The 12,369-nt window shown below is 41.7% G+C and overlaps 1 protein-coding gene across 3 annotated transcripts in view; it reads left to right on the forward strand.

Moving 5' to 3' along the window:
• The window catches only part of PLS1 (plastin 1), a 238,333-nt gene that overhangs the window by 151,479 nt on the left and 74,485 nt on the right, over nt 1-12,369 (forward strand). For all 3 annotated transcript variants that reach the window (XM_077290797.1, XM_077290796.1, XM_077290795.1), the window contains exons 6-10: nt 2,524-2,605; nt 3,112-3,277; nt 4,044-4,186; nt 9,053-9,130; nt 10,558-10,750. In XM_077290797.1, the coding sequence (XP_077146912.1) occupies nt 2,524-2,605; nt 3,112-3,277; nt 4,044-4,186; nt 9,053-9,130; nt 10,558-10,750 (662 nt within the window). The remainder of the gene's footprint in view (nt 1-2,523; nt 2,606-3,111; nt 3,278-4,043; nt 4,187-9,052; nt 9,131-10,557; nt 10,751-12,369) is intronic.

The following is a 12,369-nucleotide window of genomic DNA, read 5'->3' on the forward strand; positions in this document are numbered from 1 at the left end:
CCCAGTAGATCAGCAGTTTCTGAAATACTCAGACCAGCCCTTCTGGCACCAACAACCATGCCACGTTCAAAGGCACTCAAATCACCTTTCTTCCCCATACTGATGCTCGGTTTGAACTGCAGGAGATTGTCTTGACCATGTCTACATGCCTAAATGCACTGAGTTGCCGCCATGTGATTGGCTGATTAGAAATTAAGTGTTAACAAGAAGTTGGACAGGTGTACCTAATAAAGTGGCCAGTGAGTGTATGGTCAAGTTTTCTTAAATATACTTCTCAACATTGAAAAACATGAAAAAGGAAAAGTAATAGAATTATGAAAATCGCAAGATGGATGTGAATGATATGCAATTAATTAAAAATGGAAATAAAATTTTCAAAGCATTTACATTTTTTCAATATTAAGTATGAGCGCCACATACAGAAATACACGCACTTACACTACTTGGCTATTGTCAATAAGGTTTTTAATGGTTGTCTGAGGAATGTTCTGCAACGCTGAACTTACTTGGACAAATCATGAAGATACGCTGCTAGCAGCTCTTTGCAATTGCTGACCAATGATGTACCAGATGTGCTTGATGGAGACAAGTTCGGATAGTCTCAGGCCATGGAATCATGTTTAGGCCACTTAGGCGGCTCACAGTAGCATGAGCAACGGGTGGGCTGGCATTCTTATGTTGAAAAATGGGTCCTGGGACACTTTGGAGATATGGCAGAACTACTGGTTTCATGACCAAATCAATGAAATGCCGAGCTGTTAGTGTAATTGGAATGAAGATTCGAAGGGTCTAGCTACTGTAAATTATGACACCCAACACCATAATTTTGGGAATAGGACCAGCGTGATGTTACCTTGTGAAGGCCTCTATATGATGTTGCCCACGTTATCCAGACCAATCTTTGTCAGCGGCTATGTTCAAGACAAGAATGGGACTCACCGCAGAAGAGGATAGAAATTCCTTACAGCCTTCATTGCCGTCTTGCTCTGAACCTTGATAGCTGTTAAGATGGCTTTAATGGAAAACTTTTAATTGGATGCCTGGCTTCTAGCCCAGTGTTATGCAAACGCCTTCTGATGGTTTGTATAGACACTGTTGAGTTAGTCTTGGTTATGTGACATCCTATTTCACTTGCAGTATAGAATGGATCAATCATGGAATCGGTGATTTGTCAATTCTCAAAAATGTCCCATGGGATGTTTTTCAACACGACCACGCCAAGCCACATGTTGCTCATATTACTGTGAACCACCCGCTTAGATTAATTTCTTGCAACAGACCACATAGACTATAAACATACCATACTCTAGTTTGAGGGTAGGGAACCTCCAGCCCCTGGGCAAATTCCCCTGTGAATGCAGTGGTTGGGCCGGCTGACCCGTTTTGATGGCCACCAGCATTTTATTTGGTCATTAGACTATGAGCACATGCATGCACCATCCACCAGTGAACACTCTGTAGGATTGCTTCCTGACCCTGGCCAGTGCCACATCAGGACATATTTTGTTGGCGAAGTCATCGTGCTCAATGCTCCAGACCCACCGATAAAGGCAGCAGCCCGAGCTATAAATGTAACTTGAGCAGTGATGAATTTCCCACTATGAGACATGTAGTGTAATATAAATCTGTGTTTGGTGCAAGTTACTGCTATGAGTTCTTTTCAAAATTCATCTCAAATGGTCGACTGAGCTCCAGACCGATCCAAATCTGGAAAAGCAGTTGTGCATTGTATCATCATTACCACTTAACATCATGCGTCGCACCAAAGAGAAGGAGTTCCAGCCATCACATTTGGGGGGTGAGTAAATTAAATCTTTGACCAAATAAAGCAGGATAAATTTCAAGTTGCTAATTTTGGGTAGCTTCCAAATTAGGCTAGAAATATCCAAATAGCTCCTGGCACAAAAAATGTCCTCTACCTCTGCTCTAGTGTCTGCACTGTTTTTACATGGAAACTTTTGTTTTTCAAATTAATCATTCCTACACATCATTTTCTCCATGGCAAAAGGGCTGATCCCTACATATACATTGAACCAAACAAATTGACACATCTAATGTACTCATTGATGGCTCAAAATACATCGCCGACTTCACCGGCCAATATTGGACTTTTTCAGCTGAATGCAGACAGTGCTGAACATTGGACAAAAAAAATCCAACATGCCTGACATGAGTTTTGAATCATTACATGTGTTTGTTGGCCGGTCGTTGGTTAAAATTAACAATTGATCATATTACATAAGCAGCATACAATCATTCATTATGGTGGAAATTGGCCATTTCATTCATCTTTCATCTAATGTGTACAATGTGTGCTTCCTAAGGAATCCGGAGTAATGTTATATAAAGAAAAATGAAGAACTATAGATTGCTTTTGTGAATGTTGCTAGGGCTTAAATATAAATGTGTTATTCCATACCCAGGCTGATGATCCTTTTTTCTCTGTGTCTTTACAGTCTATGGATGTAATAGGAGTATTAGATGAAGTATGCATTGTTGACTGTTTTCTTTCCTTTTATTTAGCAAAATGATAAACTTGTCCCAGCCAGATACAATTGATGAAAGAGCCATCAACACAACAAAGCTAACCCCATTCACCATTTCAGTAAGTCCTTGATCTATTTATGATCCTTCACATAATCTTTGTGTTAGATCAGGCAAAAGACAAAAAATCAGCAGTTCTATTCCCCGGACTATTCAGCAGGTGATGATAAATGTCCGTCTGACTTTATTTTCATGCATCATATTGGCCTTTTTCCAGTTGTTACCTTTTAATGGATCGTATGGTTCAGACAGCCTCTTTCTTATGCCCTGTGTAGGTGCATGGAGGATGTGTATGGAGACCCCCTTACACATTAAATCCAGCCAACTATGTAATGTGTTTGAAGGCCTCTCGACACTTGCCGGATGCCAAGTAGAGAAAGATCAGGCATGATGAATTTTATCTTCGGATCCATTGGTTCCTGCGGGATATAAGCCCTTTGAGTTTCTTACTCATTTTGTTATTCCACGTGTTCCTGTGTACAGGGAGAAAGATATCTGAGATGTATGGACACCTGATCGCTGTGTGGCGTGCACTCTTACATTGTACTTTTTTTTCCAATATTGTAGGAAAATGTTAACTTAGCTCTGAATTCAGCCTCTGCCATTGGTTGTACAGTCGTGAATATTGGTGTGCAAGATTTACAAGAAGGAAAGCCACACTTGGTCCTGGGCCTGTTATGGCAGATTATTAAAGCTGGATTGTTTGCTGACATTGAGATCTCCAAGAATGAAGGTAAAAAATATTGTCCTCTGTACATTTGAACAGGTTAACACATCATGCTACAGTCCTTGTAATTATGGGCAGATAGGGCTATTGGATGTCCACAGGGTCTGATCACAACTGGGCACCCTTCTGTCAAAGAGGACATTAATACTACCAAATAGCACATGTTAATTGGACAACTATTAAAGAATTTGCATTGGGCTCAGGAGCTTTAAAGGGGTAGTCCAAGCTTGGGTAAACAATCTGCAGTGCAGGTAGTCATGTGACCTTATGCGTGTGATCTGCATACTTGTGGTCACATGTAGACTAGACACTCCTCTCAGTAGAAGTGAATTGAGAGAAGTTGGATGAGACTAGTCGTCACGTGACTGTAAGTATGCAATTTGCATACATGTTGTAACGTGACCATCAGCTCGCATGGGCAATACCAGGAAATCATGGCAGCAGACTTTTGTTGCACACTTGGACAACCCCTTTATGTCCCTAGTAAAATAGCATGTTAGATTATATGGAAATATAATTGGAATGAACAGGAATTTTCTCTTCATGGTGAAATCTTAATAGCTTGAGGTGGTAGAAACAATATGGAGGGTTCCATCAACAGTATTGATCCAGGAAAGAATCTAGTTTTGTGCTGTATAAATAAGACACATTAATTATTGCGCTCATAAATAACTCCATCACGTTATGTAGTGTCATATATCACAGGTCCAGGTGTTCACTTAGCTTTATGATTGCAATTAGCGTGAACTTTGAATTTTTCTTTTTTACCTAGCATTGATTGCATTGCTGAAAGATGGAGAGACGCTGGAAGATTTAATGAAGCTATCCCCTGAAGAGCTCCTGCTCCGCTGGGTGAATTGCCACCTGAGTAATGCCCAGTGGCCAAACATTACTAACTTCAGCAAAGATATTAAGGTACAGTCTGAGATGTATGCAATTATTTCAGATACTGACAGTCATTTTTAACCTTCTAGAAACTTTATTTAAAAGTAATATATGATCAAAAAAATTACCTATTTTAAAATCACATTTTTGCATTAAATGTATTTTTTGAACATTTTGGCAATGTTTTTTTTATTTTAGAATTTCTCTCGAGAAACAAAATTAGAAATCTTTCAATTTTCACAGTGGCCTCTGGGGCTATTTTAGACTTTTACTTCCTGTAATTTTAGGAAAAGTTTACAGAAATTTGCCCATAATGCCAGACAGGATTGCAATGACAGGTATCACCTCTATATACACCTGATAACACAGGATCCACCATTCACAATAGGTGATGTCACAGCAAACTCTGCTCCCCGTCTTTTCACATTGACTTTTGCACACGCTCACTAGATGCTTAAATAAAAAAATAAGGTCAGAGCCAGTCTGTTGATGCTAATGTACATGTGAACAGGAAGTATTAATGTAGAAGTTATGTGCCTAGATATCAAAGTTGCAAGATCTCTATTTTTCATTTTAAAACAGAAGGAAATGATGGTATGAAATAAAAACATTGTAAAAAAAAAACCAACAAAAATATGATAAGGGGTTGTCCACTTTCAGAAAAGTGGCCTCCAAACTGTACAAAATGCCTACCAAAATCATACACTGAGCTTAGTGACTGGCTAGAGCAGTGACGTGCTCTGTTCATGTGATGTCACCGTTGCAGGACGCATAGCTTGGGTCCACTTTTTTTTTAAAAGTGGACTGCCCCTTTAAAATAAAACCTAATAATTAATGCAGTAGCTCACTTTCTGATGACACCTTCCCTTTAAGGGATTTGCTCATCAAGGTAGCCCCCTTCCATATGCCCATATATTAAGTCCAGATGTGCTATGTAAATTCAGTTATGGGTTTTGCTGTGAAGCCACATGAAATTTGCATTAAATCTACAGTTAAATCTGTGCTACATGCAGATTTTTTCATAGTTTTCTGTGGTGTTTACCCTATAAAGTGTAGTGTGCAAAATCTGTGGCATATCTGCACAAGAATGAGCATTAGAAAAATGCAGCCTGCTCCGATTTTCCACTTTGTTAGGCTATGTGGCCACGATCAAGATATAGCAGCATTTTGGACGAACCGTATTTTCACTGTGTCCAAAACGCTACGTTCCAATCACGCAGTTAAATCCGCATGTGTTCATTGATCCAGGCGGATTTACCGCATGTAATGAATAGCTATTGGTAAGACTACACAGCGGAGACTAGCATCTCCGCTACGGATAATTGACATGCCCGTAAACCCGCACAGCGGGTGAGTTTATGCAGTGTTAAATAGGAGCACAGTGGGCATGGGATTTCTATAATCCTATCCACTGTCCTTCTAATGTAGAACATAGCATTTTGGACACAGCGCAGGTGACCTGCATCCAAAATGCTGCTATTTCTGATCATGGGCACGTAGCCTAAGGATGTGGTGAAAACTGCATCCATTTGTACTGTTTTTATTTATTATGCTTACTTATATAGCCCCATTAAGACCACAACACTTTCCAGACATTATTATCACTGTCCCTACTGGGTCTCACAGTCTAGGGTATGTGCACACGTCAGGATTTCTTGCAGAAATTTCCTGAAGAAAACCGGAAATTTTCTGCAAGAAATCCGCATTTTTTTTTGCGTTTTTTTTTCCCGTTTTTTTTTTCCGTTTTTTTTTAGCATTTTGCAAGCGAAATTAGCTTGCAGAATACTAAAGTTTTCCAAGCGATCTGTAGCATCTATAGTAAAAGATAGAATGTTTAAAAATAATTTAAAAAAATTAAAAAAATGGTTATACTCACCTGCAGACAGCGGATCTCCTCAGCGGCGTCCGTTCCTATAAATGCTGTGTGTGTGCAGGACCTTCCATGACGTCGCGGTCACGTGAGCGGTCACATGACCGGTCTCGCGACCAATCACAAGACCGCGACGTCAGGTCCTTCACCGCACACCAGCTATAGGAACCGAAGCGGCAGCATGCACCGGAGAGGCGGGAAGACTCCGGAGGCCATCGAAGGTGAGTATATCACTATTTTTTATTTTAATTCTTTTTTTTTGACCAATTATATGGTGCCCAGTCCGTGGAGGAGAGTCTCCTCTCCTCCACCCTGGGTACCAACTGCACATAATCTGCTTACTTCCCGCATGGTGTGCACAGCCCCGTGCGGGAAGTAAGAAGATCAATGCACTCCTAGGTGTGCAGAATCCCCGCAATTCCGCATTTTTAATGAACATGTTGCTTTTTTTTCCGTGATGCGATTTTTTCGCGGAAAAAAATGCAACATTTGCGCAAAAAATGCGGAATACACTGTAAATAATAGGAGGCATATGTTAGCTTTTTTTCGCGTTTTTATCACGTTTTTTATAGCGGAAAAACACGAAAAAAAGCGAAAAATACTGAACGTGTGCACATGGCCTAAATCTAAATTCCTTATCAGTATGTTTCTGGAGAATGGGAGGAAACCGGAGTACCCGGATTAAACCCACACAAACAAGGTGATAACATATAAACTCCTTCCAGAATGTGACGCTAGTCACTACTCACAGAAAGGCCGTGAGGCAGGGTAGTCAAACGATCTGCGGTCAGATGCCAAGAGAGCATGTAGTAAACTAAAGGGAAAAGACAAAGTCAGGTCATGGTCCGAGTTCAGAATACCAGGAAGATAACAGATCAATGCTAAGGGGATAGGCAAATGAGCAGATGTTACGTCTGTCACTGACAGTGGATCACCCCCAGGGTAGGGCAATGGGGTACTCGGTACCGGGTCCCTCGGTTCAGGGGATGTCACGGTGGCCTGACCCGGTCAGTAGCCCTTTGAGGGACGTCCAATAAAGAAAAGAGTTTTTATGGTTTTGGGAAAGGTCTTTAAAAGGGAAATGTTTGTGACGCCACATGTGGTATTCGGTTAGGGTGACTGACGCTGCTTAGGGGTCCGCTGGGGTGATGTTATGGCAGCTAGATGGTTTACCTTCCCACAGGTGAAGTGTATCCCCAGGGCTTCCCAGAGTGTAGATGGTGGATGGTGGATGATGCAAGGCGCAGTGAATAACGAGGACACAAGGTTGCAGTCTCTTTACCTTTACTGAAGGCTTCAGTGTCCACAGTCCAGGGTACCAGACCACAGGGTAGGCAGAGTCCGGCCAGTCTGAAGGCAAATCCAGAGTCCCCTTATCCTGGTGGAAATCAGTAGCCTTCCTCTAGCGCCTGTGTGTTGTAGTACTTCCCTGCTGAGCTTCTCGGTAAGGTCCTCACAACTGTTGTAGATGTTCTAGATGTTATGTCTTCCTCTCTGTCCCCCAGATGGTATGGATAGGACAAACCCGTATGACTGGTGGCCTGAGGCTTTTTACGGGGACCCTAGAGACGCCCCGGCCCCCACAAGTTGCCACTGTGCCTCCTGGGTATATGGCCGGGCAGCCAACGTGGAATTAACTGTCCTGCCAGTCTCTGAAGTAAAGCGTAGAGACTATTACTCCCTCGGTGTTCTGGCTACCGGCTTCTGCACCTCAGAAGGAGGCAACCTTTTACAGGGCAGAACTCCTTCTGGTTTTCTCTCCTTGTGCTAAGACTTAGTTTCTCACCTGCTACAATACAATTCTCTTCGTGTCCTTCCTTAGGATGCTGCCACAAGTGGGGCAAGCGCAGCTCCGTGGCCCTCTATCTAGGCCTCTGACAGAATCCCACCCCTGCCAGGGACCTCTCTGTCTGCAGCTCTGTGATGTTCCTCCTTTCCTCTGTCTGCCTGACAGGGTGCTGCCTGGGAGAAGCCCAGTCAGCGTCTGCCTCGATGTTACCTGGGCGAAGCCCAGTCAGCTTCTGTCTAACTTTCTATCCAACCCACCAGTTTTACCTAATTGTGTGTAGTGCCCTAGTAGATAGGAGCAAGGCTCCCCCTGGTGGACTGGAGTGTGAAGTGTGGTGTATGGTTTGTGATACCTGGTAAGAAGATCTCCTTTATTGCCATCAGACGTAATATCACTCCCCCTGGTGGGAGAATAACATTACTGCAATGACCAGGACTCTGGGGCACTGCAACAGCTCACCTGGAACAGGGTGATTGAAAGAAGCTCAGCGCCTCGCAGATTCAGGTTGAACAACTGAGCTGTTCATTAAAACACCAACAGCTCGGCACACCCCTGCACCAGATTGGACGACTGAGCTGTCAGTCACCACGTCCAAGACACACTGAGTGGAGGATTTGTGACACAGATGTTGTCCTTGGTGGGAATTGAATCCAGGATCTACCAAGGTCCTGGGTTCAACCACTAAGCCACTGTGCTGCCCATGTTGTATTGTAAATTGCTTCTCATTGCAAATCTACCTTGTCTGGACTTAACCTACAGACATGCAGGTGTCACGTGGTGGTTTTGTCTGTTATACTGCCAGCCCAGTGCCAATAAGTAGGTGGACTCATCCTACTCTCATATTACATCGATCTCAATAAATTCTATATAATACTTCAGTATCCTATAGTGGCCCTGCCAAAATATGGGGCTGACAGAAATTCTCCCGAGGTTCACAGCCAATCAATGATGATCTAATTTGTGTTTAGCGTTAGTGTGATAACACAACCCCTGTTCGCATAATTAAATGAAAAGACTAGCAATCTACAGAAACCTATCTTTGCTTCACTTGCCTGAGTCTCTGTAAGGCCATTATAGTCTATCCCAACTGAAGCTGTGAATGATCGATAGGAGCTGACGGGGCAGAGGGTGCTGAGGATGATAATGGCTGTATTTTTGTATTTATTAGCTCTTTCCAAGGCTTGCACATTACACAATAATGGCATTAATGTATTAGTTTTTGTATTTTCTAATTCAGGATTCCAAAGCATATTTCGTTCTCCTAAGAGAAATTGCCCCCAAGGATGATGTTTTCATAGACTTTTCTGGTTTCAATGTAAGTTCAGACTTTTGTTTTAGTTAAACATTGATTGTATAGATTTCGCTGTATTGTTTTTATTATGATAATATATGAGTTTTTATACACAATATATTTGTATTATTAATATATTAATATTAATTATAATTATTGTTTTATATGAATATTATTTGTATCACCTAATATTGACTAGAAATAAGTATGCGGACGTCCCTCTATATACCGCATGAGCTCACCCCCAATATATAGTATGTCCCCTTGTATACAGTATGATCCCACACACAGCATCCCTATATACAGTATTAGACCCCACACAGCCCCCTATATATAGTATGCATCCACACACAGCCCCAATATACAGTACGAGTCCAATCATAGCCCCCTATATAGTGCAAGAACATCCACACAGCCCCCTATGTGCAGTAGGAGTTCTCACAGGGGCCCCCTATATATAGCATGAGCCCCTAAACGCGGTATAATCCCACACTAACAGCCCCTCATATACAGTATGATGCCACAAACAGGCCCTACATACAGTATGAGGACGCCCATGTACAGTATGAGCCCACACACAGGCCCCTATATACAGCATGATCTGCTCCATAGCCTCCTTAAATACAATACAATATAAGCCTACACACTGATATCCTCCCCAGCTCCTTATATACAGTATGAACCCACACACATCTTTCCTTGCTGTGTGCCCTGACGCTCTGCACAGCAGACGTAATGCAGTGACGTCATCGTGTCTGCCAAAATGCAATAGCAACAGCTGACAGCGCTTCAGATATCAGAATGCACGTTCAGAATCTATAGGACCCAATAGGAAAAATGTATTCCTGAAAATCAAGAAGAACAGCATCCAATCCGGGTGAAAAAACAAAAAAACCTCTTTATTTTTTAAAAAGACCTACAATTGGTCGAAACGTTGCATCATTGCAAAATAAAGAGGTATTTTTGTTTTTTTACCCGGATTGGATGCTGTTCTTCGTAGTCATCGTGTCTGCCGTCTCGGTTGCACAAGCTCCTGAAAATGCACATAGAGGTGAAATCGGGGTGCGTAGCATGGAATAGAGGCCACATGGTGCGGCCCATTGGCCAGTATTTTCAGTCGTGGGCCGAACTGGATCAGCCAGAGGGCCAGATGTGGCAACAGAATTATTACCGTTTGGGTTGAGCCTTGCGTATGGTTTAGGTTATATCTAAATGTAGCTGGTTACGATTAATACATATACTGTATATGAATGTATATATATATGTAATTCCCTTGATAATGGTGTTTCCTTGTTGTGAGGCACAGGACAATTGTCCACAATCTCATGAGTACGGTAGGTTTCCTGGATTTCTACGACATTGCCACCAGCAGAAGTGCAGCGGGCACGTTTCATTCCGCCTGGTATGTGGATACTGTAAGGGACATGATAAAATTTGTCTTGTTTTGGTAGGAGCCTAATGATCTGAAAAGGGCTAATTACATGCTTAACCAAGCAGACAAGTTGGGCTGCAGACAGTTTGTGTCACCATCAGATGTCGTTTCTGGAAACCCGAAACTGAACTTGGCGTTTGTTGCAAATCTGTTTAACATGTACCCAGCTCTGAATAAAGTCGAAGGGTTTGATTTCCTGAACCAGATAGAAGGTAAGATAAATGACACAAACTCATAGCTGAATTCTTATACAGGCTCTGGGGTTGTATGTATTATTGCATCCCTATGGAAAGCTTGGGACCATAACCTGGGAAAGCTCAGGCAAAAAACACCATAATTACAGTTTAGCGTAAAAAATGCAGCACGTAGTGTGTCCCAAATTTCTTATGGGATTTTGACACTTTTTGCCTTTTTTTGGCTTTTTTTTTTATTAACAAGGAGAAGTGATAAAATGTAGGAGAGTTTTGAGGCAGATTTTTTTTTCTTGTACAAATGTAGTATATGCCAGTTGTGCCATTAGCCGACATAATAGTAGACCTTTTCATAGGTTTTGAGCTGCTCTAAAGATTGCATTATTAATTGATAGAATCATCAGCGTTAATGTGGGATACGGTAGTGGGACTGTTAGCAGGGCAAAAGTGGACAGTTTTTGCTGTTGTTTGATTTCCACTGCTCTCCTGTGTATTCCCCTTTATCGGATTCTCTGGGGCGTGTCTTTGGGCTGCTCTTCATAACTCATGTTCTGCCCCCCATTGGTAAAGACCATAAAAATTAGCATGAAATAAAAAGGCCAATATCTCTGAAACCATAAAGTGAATTTAAAGAAAATACTCGTGACCAATGGGAATAAAATAAGATCAAAATCTGACCCCTGGTGACATCCACTATAGTAAATAATACAATTTTCAAGTCTGCTCATCAGACAGATAGCCTAATTTTGATGTGTGAGATATAAACTTTCACTACAAAAGGGGCAAAATGCACCCTTGTGCATGCAGCTATTCTGTAGGCCCTGAAGCACTCATGATACTAGTGTGTTGTACCTCCGTCTGGTGCTGCTTCTAAGAAATGGGCAGCACAGTGGTTAGCACTGTTGCTTTACAGCGCTGGGGTCCTGGATTCAATCCCCACCAAGGACAACATCTGCAGTGAGTCTTTATAGTCTCCCCGTGTCTCCAAAGAGACAAATGATAGGGAATTTATATTGTGAACCTCAGTGGGGGCCAAGAATGATGACAATATATGTAATATGCTGGGGAATATGTTAGTGCTATATAAGTAAGCAAAATGTATAAGGAAGAATACCCCTGTAATACAGCATGCAATGGAGCCTACCACCACAGATTTTTATAGGTGCAGTATTCAGGAATTGTACCAAATTATGGCACATTACATTGGCAGGATTATTTTGGTTTAAGAGAGAGGATGTACAGCTCTTTTAATCAAGTGTCTTTAATGATTCTGACGTTTTTCCATTTGATCTGTGAACCCTAGATATCACGCTCACATATGTAATAGGTATGGTATATTCAGATTTTAGTGACGTAGAGTGACTTTGCTGTAACCTGTACCCTTTGCATGAAAGTTTTGGTTTGAAGAATAAACCTAACTCCACCTAAACATAACATTTCACATTAAAGAAGTACTCTTATAAAAGTATCCTCTTAATATATTGCAATCATCATATTACACTACATTTATAGCATTGTGTACTTACAATTGCTAATTTTGCCTTTCTACCTAGTAAATTCTTCCCTTTTCTCTGCTCTCTGTAGAAACAGGAAGTCTCTTGTCCTTGCATTTATCTTTCCCCTCTTCAACCTCTGACCCA

Source organism: Ranitomeya variabilis, chromosome 2 (genome assembly GCF_051348905.1).
Source record: "Ranitomeya variabilis isolate aRanVar5 chromosome 2, aRanVar5.hap1, whole genome shotgun sequence".
Classification (NCBI taxonomy): Eukaryota; Metazoa; Chordata; class Amphibia; order Anura; family Dendrobatidae; genus Ranitomeya; species Ranitomeya variabilis.